Source organism: Actinia tenebrosa, unplaced genomic scaffold (assembly GCF_029948245.1).
Source record: "Actinia tenebrosa isolate PJP-AT-01 unplaced genomic scaffold, QUT_ActTen_1.0 PGA_scaffold11__36_contigs__length_13525064, whole genome shotgun sequence".
Lineage (NCBI taxonomy): Eukaryota > Metazoa > Cnidaria > Anthozoa > Actiniaria > Actiniidae > Actinia > Actinia tenebrosa.
The window spans coordinates 8,541,236-8,563,154 of record NW_028292571.1 but is presented as its reverse complement, the minus strand read 5'-3'; the positions used below and the strand labels follow the sequence as shown (position 1 = coordinate 8,563,154).

Sequence of the window (21,919 nt, the reverse complement as noted above, 5' to 3'; positions counted from 1 at the left end):
CTTAGAGGTTCCACTGTACTCCGTATTTGACGCACTAAAGCCCACGTGTAGTCGGTGGGGAAGGACTAGTCCACAATGCACCGGAAGCCTAACTACAACATATGATTACGTCATACTATTACGTCATACTATTACACAGATAATCCAATACAATATCAAGTTGAGTGAGATTTACTTCGGATGTCTTTCATTGAAATCGAAAATCTGGAGATTTAGGACAAATCAAGATTCAATAGACTTGAAAACCGGTTAAGGTGAGCAGAAAATACGTTTACTTAATTACGTCTTTTACAGTACGAGTAGAAGTTTACATTCAGTTAAACTTGACAAGAACAACTGAGTGAAATTATTGAATAAAAGTCTTCGTTGTTTTGCCGATGGGACCCCGCGATAGGAGGCGAACAAAGCCGCACTTGAAAGAAAAACATACGATAGTTTATTAAAAACAACCGAATTGTTAAAGAATTACAAAGCTAAATAAAGGACAAATATTTGTTGTAGTATCTTCTTCGTGTTTTATTTCCTCCAGAATTAGAATAAATTAAGCTTACCTATAGAAATATTAAAAGTTTTGAAAGAAAGTCTTTAATTTGTCGATTCGTCGAGAAAAATGCTTGTCAAAAAAATAATAATATACGATTGCTTGCTAAACAACACACACCTGAATTCTTGAAGAACACTTCTTGATCCATCTTTGACTAAATAAAAGTTTTTTTTATTTGTTGTTGGTTTAAAAGTTGTCCTAAAGCTATTTTTCTCTGCATTTGAGAGCGGCTTTTCCGAGTAGTTTTGCTTTGAAATCAAGCGGGATTCCTGTGTTCTGTACACGGACGCCGTACGTAAGTAGTATGTACGTACGTACGTACGTACGGAAGAGACGTAGTAGTCAAGCCATTAAAAATCAACTCGATGGTTTACCATATTTTCTTAAATAGAGAGAATAAGAGAAAAATATGATCAAATGCCCTTGGCGGGAAAATATTTTCTTAACTATGGTGCTCCGCGCGGGAGCTCTTGTAAAAAACATTTCAAGGGTATTCACAGGTAGCCCAAGCTTGGTTTCTGTGGTGTCCTGTTGTAAGGAAATGTATGGGGATTCATCAAAAATTTCAATAAAATCATCTAAACGTGAAATAAAGCCTCGAAATTTTACCCGATCATTGATAAATAGCACTTCTTTCGCTCTGCGTGGTTACTTTTTGAATTTAGCCCGTTTTAAGATTTTTTCCCCACCAGTAAGAAATAAGAGAAGGTTGGAAACTCGAGTCCCAAAAGCGAACCATCACGAGTCTTTGAAACCTCGTACGTCTTCGAATTTTCTTTCCAGCGCCAAATTTTAGTCATGACCCTTCTCTCACATCCCTATAGAACCGAGAAAGTCGCATTAGAGATTAGTCTTCGCGTCTTTAAGCCATGAAATTTGCCTGTACTCACATACTACCTCGCTTGTTCTGACCTGTACTTGGAGCTCACTGTACACCAGTTCAACGGATTTCTTTCGGCAACCGACCCGAGGTCACGCCGGAAGTCTTCGTATCGTAAATGCGGATTGGATGTGGATATAGTCTTTCTTCGAAATTATGGTGAGTGTATTTTTTAACGGCCTAAGATACAAAAGTATTTAACTTATAATTTCGAAGAAAGACTATATCCACATCCAATCCGCATTTACGATACGAAGACTTCCGGCGTGACCTCGGGTCGGTTGCCGAAAGAAATCCGTTGAACTGGTGTACAGTGAGCTCCAAGTACAGGTCAGAACAAGCGAGGTAGTATGTGAGTACAGGCAAATTTCATGGCTTAAAGACGCGAAGACTAATCTCTAATGCGACTTTCTCGGTTCTATAGGGATGTGAGAGAAGGGTCATGACTAAAATTTGGCGCTGGAAAGAAAATTCGAAGACGTACGAGGTTTCAAAGACTCGTGATGGTTCGCTTTTGGGACTCGAGTTTCCAACCTTCTCTTATTTCTTACTGGTGGGGAAAAAATCTTAAAACGGGCTAAATTCAAAAAATAACCACGCAGAGCGAAAGAAGTGCTATTTATCAATGATCGGGTAAGATTTCGAGGCTTTATTTCACGTTTAGATGATTTTATTGAAATTTTTGATGAATCCCCATACATTTCCTTACAACAGGACACCACAGAAACCAAGCTTGGGCTACCTGTGAATACCCTTGAAATGTTTTTTACAAGAGCTCCCGCGCGGAGCACCATAGTTAAGAAAATATTTTCCCGCCAAGGGCATTTGATCATATTTTTCTCTTATTCTCTCTATTTAAGAAAATATGGTAAACCATCGAGTTGATTTTTAATGGCTTGACTACTACGTCTCTTCCGTACGTACGTACGTACGTACATACTACTTACGTACGGCGTCCGTGTACAGAACACAGGAATCCCGCTTGATTTCAAAGCAAAACTACTCGGAAAAGCCGCTCTCAAATGCAGAGAAAAATAGCTTTAGGACAACTTTTAAACCAACAACAAATAAAAAAAACTTTTATTTAGTCAAAGATGGATCAAGAAGTGTTCTTCAAGAATTCAGGTGTGTGTTGTTTAGCAAGCAATCGTATATTATTATTTTTTTGACAAGCATTTTTCTCGACGAATCGACAAATTAAAGACTTTCTTTCAAAACTTTTAATATTTCTATAGGTAAGCTTAATTTATTCTAATTCTGGAGGAAATAAAACACGAAGAAGATACTACAACAAATATTTGTCCTTTATTTAGCTTTGTAATTCTTTAACAATTCGGTTGTTTTTAATAAACTATCGTATGTTTTTCTTTCAAGTGCGGCTTTGTTCGCCTCCTATCGCGGGGTCCCATCGGCAAAACAACGAAGACTTTTATTCAATAATTTCACTCAGTTGTTCTTGTCAAGTTTAACTGAATGTAAACTTCTACTCGTACTGTAAAAGACGTAATTAAGTAAACGTATTTTCTGCTCACCTTAACCGGTTTTCAAGTCTATTGAATCTTGATTTGTCCTAAATCTCCAGATTTTCGATTTCAATGAAAGACATCCGAAGTAAATCTCACTCAACTTGATATTGTATTGGATTATCTGTGTAATAGTATGACGTAATAGTATGACGTAATCATATGTTGTAGTTAGGCTTCCGGTGCATTGTGGACTAGTCCTTCCCCACCGACTACACGTGGGCTTTAGTGCGTCAAATACGGAGTACAGTGGAACCTCTAAGGACACCCGCTTAATAAGGACACCTCGCTATTAAGGATAGGTTTCAAAGTCCCAACGAAAACTCCATACATTTTCTGTTGAATTAACCCACTTTATAAGGACACCCGTTAATAAGTACAAAGGACACATTTCTAGGACCTGAATGACAGTTTCCATACAATGATTAACCCCGCATTAAAGACATATGAAATATGAAGACGTCTTTACTGTATTTGTTTATTGATATAATGAGCTTAGTACGGATTATGTATTCAGTTTTTGCGTATCAACGAACGGACCACACACTGATCATTGCAATAGACTTTGCTGTTACAGCATAATGAAATAGACAAAGCTCGCAATACCATTGCAATGTTATTTTCCAGAACTCAACTTAACATGAAATTGTACAATGCAGTGCCGAAAATGCGAATGTAGTTCTTATACAGTAATGCCTTTTTTGTTCCAGTTTAGGCTGTTGTATTGAACATTGTAGTTCAAGGTTTACAATACAGTAAAAATAAATGGTTAAAAATGTGTTTTCAGCTGTTTTTCTGACACCTTGGTTAATAGGGACACCCCGTTAATAAGGACAGTTTTGTCCGTCCCAACAGTGTACTTATTAACGGGGTTCCACTGTACCTTATTAGTTCAAATATATTACTTAGAAACAGGAGGGAATTTTGCATACGCACGCGCCGAAATGCTTGACTGAACACGAGTGCGTAGCCAGATGAGCAAGAATACTGCATTGTTTACCTATTTAATCTAATATTTTTACCTAATTTACCAGTGTTTTAAACATTATAAAATAAGATACGACTAGTTCATCTTCTGGTCAACTAATATGATGAAAAAAGATATTAGTTTTCTAGACAAAATGGACTTTTTAGCGCGAAGAAGACACTGCAAAAGTGTCATGGCTTCCTTCGTTGTCATATATAACACAAGTAAAATACTCTCAAATATTCAGTGCCAGAGGTACATCGTATAGATATGGATACACATGTTAAGAGTTTATTAATAACTATAATATCTTGGCCAACCCTAACTGTGATCGACATTTTGTATATATACAAAAAGTATCCTTATTCTACATCAAATCACTTACATGTTCAAATTTTAGTAAATGTTCGAGTAGTCATCACTCTAAAACTAGACGCTATCTCCACCTTCTGTGTTTGTTTTTTTCAAGGTGTATTTACGTTGTTTTTTGGGGGGAGTTTGAAGCCTATGTATAGATTATATCTTCCTTTTACGATAAGCAACAGGCTAATCAAAATTCTTTTGCCATTTTTTTATGTGGCTTTGGTAATATTGCTGTTCATCTCCAAGGAAGAAAGATATTTTAGAAATCGGGTATTTATTTCATTACTTATACACCAATGTTGTGCGCACATTATTTTCTTGCATACATTACGTTAGAGAGAAATTTTGTTTTTTCAAATTTCTCAAAATCCATACGCTATCTCCACCCTTAGCTTGCAATAATTATATTGTACGATAACAGTGTTTTCATATGATCTTAAATTTCATGCTGCAAAAAATCGGCTTATACCAAAAAAATTAAACTTTTTGCAAGTAATATTTAATAGATAATTACTGAGGCACGCAGCATTCGTAGGTATAATGCAGGCAGCTGAGGGCGTCTACGAATGCTGCGTGCCGAAGTGATTATCTAGTATAATTATTGTTCTTATCAAAATCCAATTGTTTTCTTTCTAGCTTGTTTACCATAGAAACAAAACCAATAATGAATGAACTAAATATGTCTGATTTTCCTCTATGCATTCGTTGGGATAATGCAGACTGAAAACAATGGATTTTGATAAGATCAGTAATTATATGCATAAAAACCGTTTATTGGACACAGTGAATTCATTAAGAGCGACTGTCCACTAATATCGAGCAATGTGCGGCAACAGCAAAAAATCGATTTTCTTTATTTTTGGTCCAGAGTTAGGTATTAGTGAGTAAGTAAACGTGGTGGGTTTTATTTCTTCAAAAAAAATGTTATCGCTGAGAAAAATCGAAAAAACGGTCCGTCCGATATAGGGCCCAAGACGGCACGAAATGAAAGCCATTTTAGGGGTCTCTTTAACGTTATCCTGTAAAGTCGCAACACATTTTCCAGCCTTTTTAAATTGAGATATTCGTTCTTCAACTATTCTTGAACATTTTCATGCAATTTTAGGCTCATGGGTTTATTTATTATTTTTTTAGAGGTCCGTCAAACTCGCTATAATTTGAGTCTGCAAAAACTTCGCTCCGGCACACAAATTCAAAAAATAAATTCTACATGTGGTATAATTCAGAATCTTTCAAAACTTCGGATTCTAAGCAAGTTAATATGGATCTTAAAAGTTCCATCAAAATTAGTTTGGGGAAATTTCCACAGCGGTCCAAACAAGCGAGTGAATAATGCTGGTTTTTAGAAGAAACCGCCCCGTGACTTGAAAACATTGTGTTTGGAGCCTTTGAAATTAGGACGAAAATCAGTCTATAATTTTGCTAAAACGGACAGGTTTTAATTTCCAACGACTTTCTTAGTGTTTCTTTGAGTTAACTTCAAAATATCAAAGCTTAAGAATCGAGTTTTCCTTTTATTTACTTTGAGTAAGAACTACCCAGTTTCTAATTAGCATAGTGCTTTCAACGAGTAGATTTCAAAATATGTTTTTTGGTCTGAAAACACTCCTACAATTCGACTAATGTCAAAGCAATGTTACAGAAAGACGTTTCCTACTTGCTTTACATGTTTTCTTGCTAATTCTGTACAGTTTTACTTCCATTTTCAGAATTAGTTGTGATACGTTTATCGGAACTTGGGATCAGTACTATTGATTGCGTGACCTAACGTCCCGTGGGGGAAGGGGGGCGGGGGGTGAAAAGCTGAATGTAGCGGGCTTCCAGGTTTTGATACGAGGGAAGTCTCGAATCATTTCTTATTTTCTCGATTTGCGAAGCAATAACAAACTGGCTCCTTGCTGGCCTGACAACTATATTGAACAAAAATGTACCAAAGGATTTTACTGTAGTTACTTAACTACCTCGCTGATACCTGAGGCTAATTTCTAATTTGAAGATCTTGCTTACGTGAATCATGGCAAAAGATAAACCCAAGAATGGGAAACATTAAGAAAAAATACTGAAATTGTCAATTCCTACTTGTCATGATGTGCTCATAAATACCTGGACAAGCGTTCAACCACGTGACATGGGAAAATGACGTTTACTAGCACTTCCTAATAAAGCGGCTTTCGTTCATGAGGGATTAGGAATGGAAGTCAGCTGTTCATTTAAGAAAATCGTAGGCGGAAATTGCGGTTATGATCCCAGAGATCGAAACAAGAAGATGGTCGTGATACCACTTAGTTCATGTGAATTGGATATATCCGGGCATAAGAAAGCTTTTGGTATACAGGATGTCGATTCTGAGGTTGAACTACTTTTGGCTCGAGCTTCGATATTCTCGGTTCCAGACAATATTGCAGAGTTGACAATTTGTCCAGGTCATCGTTCATTGTTAGGTATAGGCTGGCGCAGAAGTTCCCAGTGCTGCCGAGTTCCTCAGGAGCTGTCAAGGCATGGCGAAAAGAAAGCAAAATGGCCCAAAGCTGATCGCGGGATCGGCAAAGAAAAATCGAATACTATCTTGCAGATGACGGGTGTCTTTGTTCCCGTAGGTTCAGGTTAGTATATATGTTACTCTTTTTGTGTACTAAGGAATGAAATAAAGCCAATTCAGTATGAAAATAAATGTATTTCCCGCTAAATTGCATGCTGCAATAGCTGCATGTGAAAATTCAAGCAATGTCAAATGAAGACGTTAACTTGACGCCATAAAGTCTGATATACTGAAATCATGCCATGTGAATATTTCATTGTTATACAGCAATATGCCGGGAATGCAGGGTCCTTCTAGACGATTACACTGTTCAAGCAAAGATGAAGTGTATGTCCTTGGTGAGTCGATGTCTTTCGTAGCATTAAATAAAGGCGTGGTTTTAGCACATATCCTGAGGGTCTGGTCCAGGGGTGGCGAGGGAATGCATTACTAGTGTTTATGTCAGAAAACATTTTAGACTGGCAACGGCATTGGTTACCCTGTAAGAATTACTCCCCTTAAAACATTCTGGATCCGCCCCTTCTATTAAATGATTATAACTCCCATGCGTTTTCTTGTCTTTCAGGAAATAAAATTAACTTTTCATATGTATGTACTTGTATTTTATAGGAGACTGACAAAGAGGTAACAATGAATACCCCAACCGCCCACAGCACCCCGTTGACTGCAAAAAGTACCGGTCAACCACATCTAAACCCAGTAACACCTGGTGGGAGCCTTTTTTTGCCCTCTGATGATAGCAGCTGGGAGGAATCATCTGGAAATCCTTTACAAGAACTGAATAGCTTTTTGCGTTCCAGAGATGTCAGTCCAGTCAGACACACCCTAACTACGCCTTGGTCTAATGCTAGTGACAGGACCAAGCGATATTATACACGCAAAGCATACCAAGGAGTAACAGCCGTTCTTGAAGAAATTGCCCCGTGTGATGCTGATTTTCTCTGGCAGTCAGTCTCTTCTTCGACAGCCCTTTGCCAGCGGTTTTCTGATGATGTAGCAAACTTTAAAGACATGGATACCATTCTTTTGGATGCGCTGACCGAATGTTACAATACTGCAGGTAGTTGGGGTACTCGAAGACAAATTCTCTCTATCATGGCGGACAAGGTCAGTCTAAACAATCTTCGTAAATGGATTCCAGATCTTACAAAGTATCGATATACTGAGGCCAAACGTCACTGCCTACTTTACGGAAGAGGAGAACCTGTCCCACTGTCACCTCAGTCAAGAATTTCCGTGTCAACAAGCAAGATCGACCACTTTATTAACTTCGTTACCAGTCCACACATCATCCAGGACTTACCTTTTGGAGAGAAAACCATAAAATTATCTTCTGATCAGCTAGTCAAGGTCCCAAACGTAATTCGTACGATCATTCCCGAAAGGGTAATTCAACAGTACCAGGAATTCTGTCGGGAGTCAGCCTTTACGCCCTTGAGTCGCAGTACTTTGCTTCGTATCCTTATGGTCTGTCCTGCTTCTTTAAGAACTTCGCTTCAGGGTTTGGACTACATAAGTTCGACAGGTGCAGAGGCATTTGACGATCTAGAAAGCGTTACAGAAATACTAGGAGACATCGGTTTAGGAATGGCCTGGGCAAAACAACAACAAGATCGCCTTAAAGCAGGAAAACGCTACCTGAAAACTGACTACAAGGTAACCGCTATAACATCACATTACGGTACAAAGACCGCGTAGGCCGATTAGGGAGTCTCTCCGCAGTCAAAGCAGATGTTTTAAAATAGCGCAATTCACGCGGATTCACGTACTTAGAGTAACCTTACACACAATACTGAAACTCTAATATAGCGGACCTTCGCTGTCCAGTACAAATAAAATCAACAACAGAGAATCAAAGCTAGAGCATTAAAGATAAACCAAACATCCCCTCGGTTAGTTTTATTTAAAGGCTAATTTAAATTAATTCAGTGATGGATATTTTTAAATATAAATTGCAGGTGCACATATCTGAGAGTTCGACGGTGGCTGATCATTGTAGGCGGTATGCCTTGAGTGACCCTGGTGATTCAGATTATCAGTCAGAGTGTAATCACCAGCACGATAGCTCATGTGATCGGTGTACTATGCTAACCGACACCGTCATGTGCATAGAGGAAGCTTTAAAAGAGCAGTCGGGAAATCTCTCTGAAGATACAAAGGAAGAGCTGACTTTCCGTGTGCGACAGGCCAAAACAAACATTGGAGCATGGAAATCACATCTTCTGCGCTATGTTAACCAAGATGAGGCTAGAGTAGACATCTTAGAAGTCCTCGATGAGACGTCCGTTTTTCTAACCCAAGACTGGGCCATGAAATTCATTCCAAGAAAGTTTAGAGAGAGTCAGAAAGACTGGTTTGCCAAACGTGGCATGTCTTGGCACATCACAGTAGCGACTAAACGAGGCAAAGATGGTCAATTAGAAATGTTAACATTTGTTCACATCTTTGAGTCATGTAGTCAGGAATACGTCGTCATTCTGGCTATAATGTCAGATGTCATTGAAAGGCTTAAAGTCATCATGCCCAAACTACGCTCAGTTTTTTACCGTCAGGACAACGCTGGATGCTATCGCAACGGTCCGAACATTTTTTATGCAAAGTTATTAGGCCATTGTCATGGTGTTGCAATCAAGCGCATGGACTTCTCAGATCCACAGGGAGGAAAGGGAGCCTGTGATAGAAAGGCTGCTACCATCAAGTCCCATATGAGAATCCACCTCAATGAAGGCAATGATATCATTTCTCATGAGCACATGAAAAAAGCAATCTTATCGTCAGGCGGAGTTCCTGCTGTGGGCGTCATCCTCTCTGGATCCCCCGTCATCCCAGATATGCCAACATTGAAACTGGATGGTGTCAGTCAAGTATCTAATGTAGAGTATTGTGAAGATGGGATTCGTATCTGGAAGGCATACAAAATTGGACCAGGTAAACTTCTATCATCCAAAGATCTACAACTACCTACCGACTCACAGATACCATCCCTGACGTTGATTGAAACCAGCGATAGTCAATTTACACAGATCAAATCTAAAACTCCCAAATCCGTTGAATCAGTAATAACGACCACAGAGAAAACACTCAGTGCTCCATCAGAAGCTAGAGAGCCAAGTGCACTGTTTACCTGTCCTGAAGAAGGGTGTACGATGACGTTCTTGAGACATTCTTCCCTTGAACAGCATCTAGATTGTGGAAAACACCATTTTGCTTTGGAGCGGGAGACCATTTTTGACAAAGCGACACTTTGTTACGCAGAAAAATTAGAAGGACAGTTCATTGGGATCCCCCATTTAGATGCGAGCTACAGAAGAACGACAGCACAAAACAAGAAAGAAACCTTGCCAATGGGATGGGCCCTAAGATCTTCACTAGGAGGTAAAAAAAGATTCTCCCAAAAGCAGAAAGACTACCTTTTGAAGAAATTCCAGATAGGAGAAACTACTGGACAGAAAGCAAATTCCTTGTCAGTTGCTAGAGCCATGATGACAGCAAAGGACATCAACGGCAATCGACTGTTCAACAGCGACGAATTCTTGACAAGCAAGCAGATTACCAGTTTTTTTTCACGCGTAGCTAAAAAGAAGAAGCTTCCGAGTCCAGATCCAAAGGAAGATGTCGATGATTATACTGCTGACGAACTGGAAAACGCCATTCATCAATATGAGATTGAAGAATTCGCAGCCAAGGCAAAAAGCGAACTGTCCGTAAAGCACCCACTGGTTTTCGACACATATAACATTTGTGATTTGGCATCAAAGTCAAAACTGGAGACTTTTGCCATCGCAATGTTGAAGCAAATATGCCTCCATTTTGGTATTGACACCACAGATGTTCAAGTCAAGCGCAAGAAGCCATATACAGACAAGATTATGGCCCTTTATGCAAACTGCGAATGTCAGGTTTAATGGCAGAAAGTCGCACCGATTCGGTTTAAACTCATATGTAGAACTCAAAAGTTAAGTCTTTCTGACTGAAACGCCTTTTCGTTGATTTTACCTGAGCGCAAGTACAAAAATAAATCAAAAACTAAAACTAAAAAAAAAAGGCAACAAAAAAGAAAAAAAAGGAAAACAAAAGAAAAAAAAAGAAACGCTTGTCCAGGTATTTATGAGCACGTCATGACAAGTAGGAATTGACAATTTCAGTATTTTTTCTTAATGTTTCCCATTCTTGGGTTTATCTTTTGCCATGATTCACGTAAGCAAGATCTTCAAATTAGAAATTAGCCTCAGGTATCAGCGAGGTAGTTAAGTAACTACAGTAAAATCCTTTGGTACATTTTTGTTCAATATAGTTGTCAGGCCAGCAAGGAGCCAGTTTGTTATTGCTTCGCAAATCGAGAAAATAAGAAATGATTCGAGACTTCCCTCGTATCAAAACCTGGAAGCCCGCTACATTCAGCTTTTCACCCCCCGCCCCCCTTCCCCCACGGGACGTTAGGTCACGCAATCAATAGTACTGATCCCAAGTTCCGATAAACGTATCACAACTAATTCTGAAAATGGAAGTAAAACTGTACAGAATTAGCAAGAAAACATGTAAAGCAAGTAGGAAACGTCTTTCTGTAACATTGCTTTGACATTAGTCGAATTGTAGGAGTGTTTTCAGACCAAAAAACATATTTTGAAATCTACTCGTTGAAAGCACTATGCTAATTAGAAACTGGGTAGTTCTTACTCAAAGTAAATAAAAGGAAAACTCGATTCTTAAGCTTTGATATTTTGAAGTTAACTCAAAGAAACACTAAGAAAGTCGTTGGAAATTAAAACCTGTCCGTTTTAGCAAAATTATAGACTGATTTTCGTCCTAATTTCAAAGGCTCCAAACACAATGTTTTCAAGTCACGGGGCGGTTTCTTCTAAAAACCAGCATTATTCACTCGCTTGTTTGGACCGCTGTGGAAATTTCCCCAAACTAATTTTGATGGAACTTTTAAGATCCATATTAACTTGCTTAGAATCCGAAGTTTTGAAAGATTCTGAATTATACCACATGTAGAATTTATTTTTTGAATTTGTGTGCCGGAGCGAAGTTTTTGCAGACTCAAATTATAGCGAGTTTGACGGACCTCTAAAAAAATAATAAATAAACCCATGAGCCTAAAATTGCATGAAAATGTTCAAGAATAGTTGAAGAACGAATATCTCAATTTAAAAAGGCTGGAAAATGTGTTGCGACTTTACAGGATAACGTTAAAGAGACCCCTAAAATGGCTTTCATTTCGTGCCGTCTTGGGCCCTATATCGGACGGACCGTTTTTTCGATTTTTCTCAGCGATAACATTTTTTTTGAAGAAATAAAACCCACCACGTTTACTTACTCACTAATACCTAACTCTGGACCAAAAATAAAGAAAATCGATTTTTTGCTGTTGCCGCACATTGCTCGATATTAGTGGACAGTCGCTCTTAATGAATTCACTGTGTCCAATAAACGGTTTTTATGCATATAATTACTGATCTTATCAAAATCCATTGTTTTCAGTCTGCATTATCCCAACGAATGCATAGAGGAAAATCAGACATATTTAGTTCATTCATTATTGGTTTTGTTTCTATGGTAAACAAGCTAGAAAGAAAACAATTGGATTTTGATAAGAACAATAATTATACTAGATAATCACTTCGGCACGCAGCATTCGTAGACGCCCTCAGCTGCCTGCATTATACCTACGAATGCTGCGTGCCTCAGTAATTATCTATTAAATATTACTTGCAAAAAGTTTAATTTTTTTGGTATAAGCCGATTTTTTGCAGCATGAAATTTAAGATCATATGAAAACACTGTTATCGTACAATATAATTATTGCAAGCTAAGGGTGGAGATAGCGTATGGATTTTGAGAAATTTGAAAAAACAAAATTTCTCTCTAACGTAATGTATGCAAGAAAATAATGTGCGCACAACATTGGTGTATAAGTAATGAAATAAATACCCGATTTCTAAAATATCTTTCTTCCTTGGAGATGAACAGCAATATTACCAAAGCCACATAAAAAAATGGCAAAAGAATTTTGATTAGCCTGTTGCTTATCGTAAAAGGAAGATATAATCTATACATAGGCTTCAAACTCCCCCCAAAAAACAACGTAAATACACCTTGAAAAAAACAAACACAGAAGGTGGAGATAGCGTCTAGTTTTAGAGTGATGACTACTCGAACATTTACTAAAATTTGAACATGTAAGTGATTTGATGTAGAATAAGGATACTTTTTGTATATATACAAAATGTCGATCACAGTTAGGGTTGGCCAAGATATTATAGTTATTAATAAACTCTTAACATGTGTATCCATATCTATACGATGTACCTCTGGCACTGAATATTTGAGAGTATTTTACTTGTGTTATATATGACAACGAAGGAAGCCATGACACTTTTGCAGTGTCTTCTTCGCGCTAAAAAGTCCATTTTGTCTAGAAAACTAATATCTTTTTTCATCATATTAGTTGACCAGAAGATGAACTAGTCGTATCTTATTTTATAATGTTTAAAACACTGGTAAATTAGGTAAAAATATTAGATTAAATAGGTAAACAATGCAGTATTCTTGCTCATCTGGCTACGCACTCGTGTTCAGTCAAGCATTTCGGCGCGTGCGTATGCAAAATTCCCTCCTGTTTCTAAGTAATATATTTGAACTAATAAGGTACAGTGGAACCCCGTTAATAAGTACACTGTTGGGACGGACAAAACTGTCCTTATTAACGGGGTGTCCCTATTAACCAAGGTGTCAGAAAAACAGCTGAAAACACATTTTTAACCATTTATTTTTACTGTATTGTAAACCTTGAACTACAATGTTCAATACAACAGCCTAAACTGGAACAAAAAAGGCATTACTGTATAAGAACTACATTCGCATTTTCGGCACTGCATTGTACAATTTCATGTTAAGTTGAGTTCTGGAAAATAACATTGCAATGGTATTGCGAGCTTTGTCTATTTCATTATGCTGTAACAGCAAAGTCTATTGCAATGATCAGTGTGTGGTCCGTTCGTTGATACGCAAAAACTGAATACATAATCCGTACTAAGCTCATTATATCAATAAACAAATACAGTAAAGACGTCTTCATATTTCATATGTCTTTAATGCGGGGTTAATCATTGTATGGAAACTGTCATTCAGGTCCTAGAAATGTGTCCTTTGTACTTATTAACGGGTGTCCTTATAAAGTGGGTTAATTCAACAGAAAATGTATGGAGTTTTCGTTGGGACTTTGAAACCTATCCTTAATAGCGAGGTGTCCTTATTAAGCGGGTGTCCTTAGAGGTTCCACTGTACTCCGTATTTGACGCACTAAAGCCCACGTGTAGTCGGTGGGGAAGGACTAGTCCACAATGCACCGGAAGCCTAACTACAACATATGATTACGTCATACTATTACGTCATACTATTACACAGATAATCCAATACAATATCAAGTTGAGTGAGATTTACTTCGGATGTCTTTCATTGAAATCGAAAATCTGGAGATTTAGGACAAATCAAGATTCAATAGACTTGAAAACCGGTTAAGGTGAGCAGAAAATACGTTTACTTAATTACGTCTTTTACAGTACGAGTAGAAGTTTACATTCAGTTAAACTTGACAAGAACAACTGAGTGAAATTATTGAATAAAAGTCTTCGTTGTTTTGCCGATGGGACCCCGCGATAGGAGGCGAACAAAGCCGCACTTGAAAGAAAAACATACGATAGTTTATTAAAAACAACCGAATTGTTAAAGAATTACAAAGCTAAATAAAGGACAAATATTTGTTGTAGTATCTTCTTCGTGTTTTATTTCCTCCAGAATTAGAATAAATTAAGCTTACCTATAGAAATATTAAAAGTTTTGAAAGAAAGTCTTTAATTTGTCGATTCGTCGAGAAAAATGCTTGTCAAAAAAATAATAATATACGATTGCTTGCTAAACAACACACACCTGAATTCTTGAAGAACACTTCTTGATCCATCTTTGACTAAATAAAAGTTTTTTTTATTTGTTGTTGGTTTAAAAGTTGTCCTAAAGCTATTTTTCTCTGCATTTGAGAGCGGCTTTTCCGAGTAGTTTTGCTTTGAAATCAAGCGGGATTCCTGTGTTCTGTACACGGACGCCGTACGTAAGTAGTATGTACGTACGTACGTACGTACGGAAGAGACGTAGTAGTCAAGCCATTAAAAATCAACTCGATGGTTTACCATATTTTCTTAAATAGAGAGAATAAGAGAAAAATATGATCAAATGCCCTTGGCGGGAAAATATTTTCTTAACTATGGTGCTCCGCGCGGGAGCTCTTGTAAAAAACATTTCAAGGGTATTCACAGGTAGCCCAAGCTTGGTTTCTGTGGTGTCCTGTTGTAAGGAAATGTATGGGGATTCATCAAAAATTTCAATAAAATCATCTAAACGTGAAATAAAGCCTCGAAATCTTACCCGATCATTGATAAATAGCACTTCTTTCGCTCTGCGTGGTTACTTTTTGAATTTAGCCCGTTTTAAGATTTTTTCCCCACCAGTAAGAAATAAGAGAAGGTTGGAAACTCGAGTCCCAAAAGCGAACCATCACGAGTCTTTGAAACCTCGTACGTCTTCGAATTTTCTTTCCAGCGCCAAATTTTAGTCATGACCCTTCTCTCACATCCCTATAGAACCGAGAAAGTCGCATTAGAGATTAGTCTTCGCGTCTTTAAGCCATGAAATTTGCCTGTACTCACATACTACCTCGCTTGTTCTGACCTGTACTTGGAGCTCACTGTACACCAGTTCAACGGATTTCTTTCGGCAACCGACCCGAGGTCACGCCGGAAGTCTTCGTATCGTAAATGCGGATTGGATGTGGATATAGTCTTTCTTCGAAATTATAAGTTAAATACTTTTGTATCTTAGGCCGTTAAAAAATACACTCACCATAATTTCGAAGAAAGACTATATCCACATCCAATCCGCATTTACGATACGAAGACTTCCGGCGTGACCTCGGGTCGGTTGCCGAAAGAAATCCGTTGAACTGGTGTACAGTGAGCTCCAAGTACAGGTCAGAACAAGCGAGGTAGTATGTGAGTACAGGCAAATTTCATGGCTTAAAGACGCGAAGACTAATCTCTAATGCGACTTTCTCGGTTCTATAGGGATGTGAGAGAAGGGTCATGACTAAAATTTGGCGCTGGAAAGAAAATTCGAAGACGTACGAGGTTTCAAAGACTCGTGATGGTTCGCTTTTGGGACTCGAGTTTCCAACCTTCTCTTATTTCTTACTGGTGGGGAAAAAATCTTAAAACGGGCTAAATTCAAAAAATAACCACGCAGAGCGAAAGAAGTGCTATTTATCAATGATCGGGTAAGATTTCGAGGCTTTATTTCACGTTTAGATGATTTTATTGAAATTTTTGATGAATCCCCATACATTTCCTTATAACAGGACACCACAGAAACCAAGCTTGGGCTACCTGTGGAGTATTCGATATTTAAGGACGTCTGTAACGGTCGAGAAACCCAAAACAGTTGCGAAAAATCAAAGTTGATTTTCTTTCACCAAAAGAACCTTTTTGATCGTGTTTTCTGAGATACCTATCTATAAAGTCCAAGCGCAATTTTATTTTTGTGAAATTTACGAAACAAGTATAATTGTTATATAGCTACGAAATTTTTCGATACAACGAACACTCTCATTGTTTGAAAGTTGGCCACTTGACACTAGCTAAATCTAAATATTTCCCAACCGGGAAATAAGTAACTTATTTTCTGGTCGCGAAATAAGTTATAATTACACGTGATAATATAATAATATAATGATATAATAATCGTGAAAATAAACAAGTGCACATGGTCAGAATGAGAAAAACGCTGGTGGCGGGATGTTTTACACCAATCACCAACAACAAAGCGAGTGCATGGGAAATCAAAAGCGCGCTAAGAAGGGATCCTTATTGTTGTAAAATAATGAGAACCCGAAGATATTTACTGGACACTGGTGATTACGGCTGGATGGAAGCAACCCAGGTTGCTATTGATCAACGTAAATTTCTCTTGAACAATTTATTCACTACACAACATCTACAAATACAAACGGACGAAGCAGAAGACATGGAATAAGAATTTGTAACGAGGAATATAATAATAGTTTGTTATTACGGATAAGACCCTCGTTGACAGGTAAAAATGATGGTGCCCGTCAACACTGCAATGTTAAAGCTCAAAATCATATCAAACATGTACGTTAATTATGACACCAACTTGATTTGTAACAAACAAAATATTTTATTTCACTTTTCAATAAATGCTACAGCAAATCAAAAACAATATGTCTTTGGAATAATAATTATTTTTTCTATGACGTCGGATAATAGTACATTCGAGATCCTCAACTGGGTACTTGGGGCTGCTGTCCAGTAGCTAATCCATTTTGCTGTTCCCTTGTTGTCAGTTCGATCCATTTCTGGACCGAGCGCATTAAAAATAGTGTCCAGTTCAGAAGTGGTGAAAATTCTTGGTAAATAATCTTGTCCTTGTTCCTCGAAATTTTGCGCATTGCCATCATCCGGAAGGGTTTGAATGGATCCAGAAAACGTTGGCTCCTGATGTAGGTCGGCGGTTTTGGACCGACTGGATACAGTAGTTGCCTTATTGTTCACTAACTCCGTATCCACTGCTTCAATTGCCGATTTGAGTGATGTCCATTCGTCTAAAGTCAAAGACACTCCTGAGCTAGTTAGAACCGTCTTCCCGCTCGATAAATCTTTCTTCTGTTTGCGGATACATATTTTTTTCTCCCTTCGAACATCCTTCGCAAAAATAACGTATCCACGGTCTCCTATTTGTATTACTTTTCCAGATGACATGTTAACTAATCTATCCGTAATCTGGCTGGATGGATTATAGTGCAAGTGGGGTTTTTTTCCGACGAAGGTGATGAGCAAGGGATTCTGCTGATTTTGATCGGGCTTTTAAACTTTTCTCTTCATAAAAATATGTTTTCATATTTCATATTTCAAATTCCCGCCTTGGTGATTGGAATTCGTACTTTGACCCTGTTCTACATTCCAACCTTCCCTCCCCCTACATTCTTAAGGGGGTATTCAGGAATTTAGACCACCCCTCCCCCTACATTCTTAAGGGGGGAATCAGGAATTTAGACCACCCCTCCCCCTACATTCTTAAGGGGGTAGTCAGGAATTTAGACCACCCCTCCCCCTACATTCTTAAGGGGTAGTCAGAAATTTAGACCACCCCTCCCCCTACATCCTTAAGGGGGTAGTCAGGAATTTAGACCACCCCTCCCCTCCTTAACAAAAGGTGCTGGATGGGGGGTCATAACTACTGATGAAAGAGTTTTAATTTTGGAACGATTTTCGTCCAAGTGGCCCTTTAAAGCTTTGATACTTTTTCAAATGGTGGAAAGTCCTTTGGACGCTCTCTCTGTCAATCCTGAAGAGTTAGAACCAGTTGCTACCGACGAAGAAGTTATCATGTATAAGAGAGAAGATGAAACCGAACTAGAAGAAGAAGCAATGCTTGCGAAGAGGTTTTCATAAGAATTCCTTACTTTTATTCCTTTATTTGTATTTGCTACATACTGTCCATGATATTAAGATCTTAAATTTGAAGTTTCAATATAATCTAACAGCTATTGATGTTATGAAAAAATCTGATTGCCTTTTGAATTCTGCGTTGTGATATAAATATTTGTGATCATTATTTAGATCTATGTGCCGAATAATCTAGAATGTGAGCTCGTAATTCTCCTGATTTGCTACAAAACGTTTATTATTTGCTCCAAAATGTTTATTATGCATTAATAGGTAAAAACATACGATTATTTAATATCATCTTTGTAAAAAAACATGACAAAGGTTTCTTTGGCGGCCATCACAAGAGCAAAGCGAACAGAGGTTCGTATGTCTGCATATGTTTTTATCGTCCGGTATGGTGTAAACGCAGCTTAAGTCCTATCCATATATGTATCTATTTATAGGCGCAACCAGGGGTATACTTTTAGTTAGAAAACAAGCATGATGATATGACGTCAGCAGTGTCTCATCAGTTGGTCAGTCAAACAGAGTCTTTATCTTTGAATGATCAAGCTGACCAATCTGATCAAGAATACATGCCTATTCCCCTTCCAAACCGTAAACTTCAAACCCTGAATCGGCACATTACCAGTTTGAGTGTAGGGCGAGTGAGCCCAGTGCGATTTAAACTAAACCAAGCTATAACCGAAGTTGCCAGAAGCAACTTATATTAAACGAAAGGCCAATGAAGTTGTCGCAACAACTCTTGAATGCATAGCGCCCGGACAGTCTGAAGAACTTCTAGGGCTAATAGCGGTATCTTCTTCAACAATTGATGACAGACCTGAAAATGATGTTATGAAGACGCTCATTTCACTATACAATGGGGCCACATCACGGCACACCAAACTGACATTGTTGTCGATCTTCGTCAAGCACTACACCAAAACGCAACTCAAGGCAATGGTTCCTGGACTAACAACATGGCGAATCGACGAAGCAAGAAAATACGCAGTCGTTGGACGTTTGTGCGAAGGAAAATACCCTGTAATTTGTTATCGGTTAGATGAAAAGAAAGTCGATCATTTTATAGATTTCATCAGCAGCCCTTATTATCTTCAGGACGTGGCATACGGAACAAGGAAGCTAAAGTTATTGAATGGAGAAGTAATCGAAATACCAAATATGGTTCGGACTGTGATAAATTCAAGAATGGTAAGGCTCTATGAATCATATTGCCAAGAAACAGGCTTTACACTGCTAGGACGATCGACGCTCTCTTCCATTTTAAAGGTATGCATTAATAATCAAACAAATGTCATATCTTTTCAATGAAAGAAATTAAACTATTTCTATATAAAAAAGAAACTAAATGAAAATAAATCATAAGGGGCATGTGACACCAAAAATCTGAGCTCCTTCGAGAAGTGAAAAAATGAAGTAGAAATGCACCAAATCATTTTCTTCGCACGAGTCTTTGTTTTCGACCTTAGTACTAGCATGGGTGGCGTTCGCAGCTGACGCCTCGTCTTTCACCGCTGTGAAAGAGGACGGGTCGACTGGGTCGGGTCGCTGGTTCGAGCCCTGCTGTCGCCACATGTGAATTGAGTTTGTTTGATGTGTTGTTCTCTCCTATGCTACGAGGGGTTTCTCCGGTTTCCTCCCTCCGTAAAAATCAACATGCTGAGCTGAGCGTTGTGTGCATAGAACATTGAATATAGTGGTAGTGCGTGTGAGCGAAAAGTGTCCCCAAGTAGTACGAAAGCGCTAGAACGACTAGACACTTAAATAAAGATGATTCATTTTTTCATTTTGTCACATGTACACAACCCACCACCAACCACCCCAGGGGCTAGTTTATTTTACTTGAAAAACGAAAGATAACTACAGTTAATCCAATAAAATGTCAGGTTTAGTGAAATTTAACTTGGATGCTTTTCATTAAAACCCAAATTTCGGAGATTTCCTAAATTTTTATGGACAAATCAGCACGGGCATAAGACAGACTTGAAAACTAGATTATAAGAAAAGGTGAGCAAAGTACAAGCTTACTTTTACTTCCTTTGTATAACAATGTTTGGTTATCCATTTGAAGAGTTTTATATTTTTATAAGAATTGTATTTTTACCGCAATAAAATTAAGAAAATAAATGCTTAATTGGTAGCATCAGAGAGTGATCCTAATTCTTCGTTAAAAGATTTTTATTCCTTTCATAAAACCTTAATTACTTTTCGATAAGCTTGAAAACTTAAGATTACTAGATTTTGAGTTTCGATTTTACCAGTTTTCATCTGTTTACATATGAGAGAAAAATACAGAAACCACGAAGGACAAAAGTTTTCCAAAATCTAAGTTTTACATTCAGTTAAACTTGACAATAACCGACTGATACAAAATACAAAAGAATGCAAAATGCAATGCCAAATACAAAATAACGAATTTCTTTGTCAGTAAATGGGCATTTGTAAATGTGTTTGTATTCAGTATTTTAAGCTTTTTAAAGTGAAACAAGGTCTTCATGCCATCATTTCTCTCAAAAACACAAATTTAAGCTCATTTGTATAATCATACTAGCTCGAACAGCTTAATATACAGTTTAATATTTGTTGTAATTTCATTGAATATTTAAACAAAATATCTGTAGAAAGATATAAAATTATTGAATGCTGCATTTTTCTTGAACGAAAAACATACGATTTCGTTAAAAACAACCGAATTGCTAAAGATTTAGGCAAAGCTGAATAAAGGACAAATATTTGTTAAAATATTCTCTCCGTGTTATATTTCTTACAGTATTAAGATAAATTAAGATTATGTATAGAAGTTTTGAGAGAAAGTCTTTGATTTGTCGATTTGTCGGAAAAAATGCTTGTCATAAAAAATATTATTATTATAGTATTGTTTGCTAAAAATAACACACCTGAATTCTTGAAGAACACTTCTTGATCCATCTTTGACTACATGAAAGTTTTTCTTATTTCTTGTTGGTCTATAATTTAAACTAAAGCGATATTTTTCTGTGCATTTGAGAGCTGCATTTGCGAGTAGGTTTGCTTTGACATCAAGCGGGATCCCTGTGTTATGTACGTTATTAACGGCAACAGCAAGTGGAATTACTAGAGTTTTTCTGCACAAGTACCTTACCCAAGTCAGTGTATATTTCTTGTCCTTAGGTATGGTAATTCTTTGACAGCCTACTGTTTTCAAGTTAGCTGAGATGTGAAGCGATTCTGTGCGTGGTAGTCCCATTTTTATTTTCACTTATTGCCCTATATCTCGGCTAACTCCAAAACAATAGGGAGTCAACGAAATACCACACCTATGAGGTCGAGAAATGTACATTAGCATGTTTAAGACACATGGACGAAAAAAAAAAAAACCACCACAGTGCATTGCACGTCACCATCCCAAAACTTTTGGGGCAAGGTCGCAGCTGTAACCTAATTGGATGAATACGATAGAACGAGTCGACAAATATGAAATATATTATGTTTTGGCCAATCTCGACAGCTCTTCTTAGCGGGTGCGACGTTTCTGAACTATTCAAGCAGGTCAAAATGTCAATGAACATCGAGCAACTATTGAAAAGAATTAACAAAAACGC

At 37.7% G+C, this 21,919-nt stretch overlaps 1 protein-coding gene across 1 annotated transcript; it reads left to right on the top strand.

The window, feature by feature from the left end:
* The first annotated feature begins 5,077 nt into the window (after positions 1-5,077).
* LOC148912474 (uncharacterized) lies at positions 5,078-10,925 on the top strand. Its single transcript, XM_089027448.1, has 4 exons — positions 5,078-6,880; positions 7,084-7,154; positions 7,426-8,472; positions 8,775-10,925. The coding sequence occupies exons 1-4, from the start codon at positions 6,469-6,471 to the stop codon at positions 10,719-10,721; spliced, it is 3,477 nt and encodes a 1,158-aa protein (XP_088883574.1). The 5' UTR covers positions 5,078-6,468; the 3' UTR covers positions 10,722-10,925.
* Positions 10,926-21,919: the final 10,994 nt, after the last annotated feature.

Coding starts and splice junctions, on each gene's coding strand:
- LOC148912474 (XM_089027448.1), top strand. CDS start 6,469: ATGGAAGTCAGCTGTTCATTTAAGAAAATCGTAGGCGGAAATTGCGGT. Junction 6,881..7,083: donor CTTTGTTCCCGTAGGTTCAG/GTTAGTATATAT, acceptor ATTGTTATACAG/CAATATGCCGGGAATGCAGG. Junction 8,473..8,774: donor ACCTGAAAACTGACTACAAG/GTAACCGCTATA, acceptor TATAAATTGCAG/GTGCACATATCTGAGAGTTC.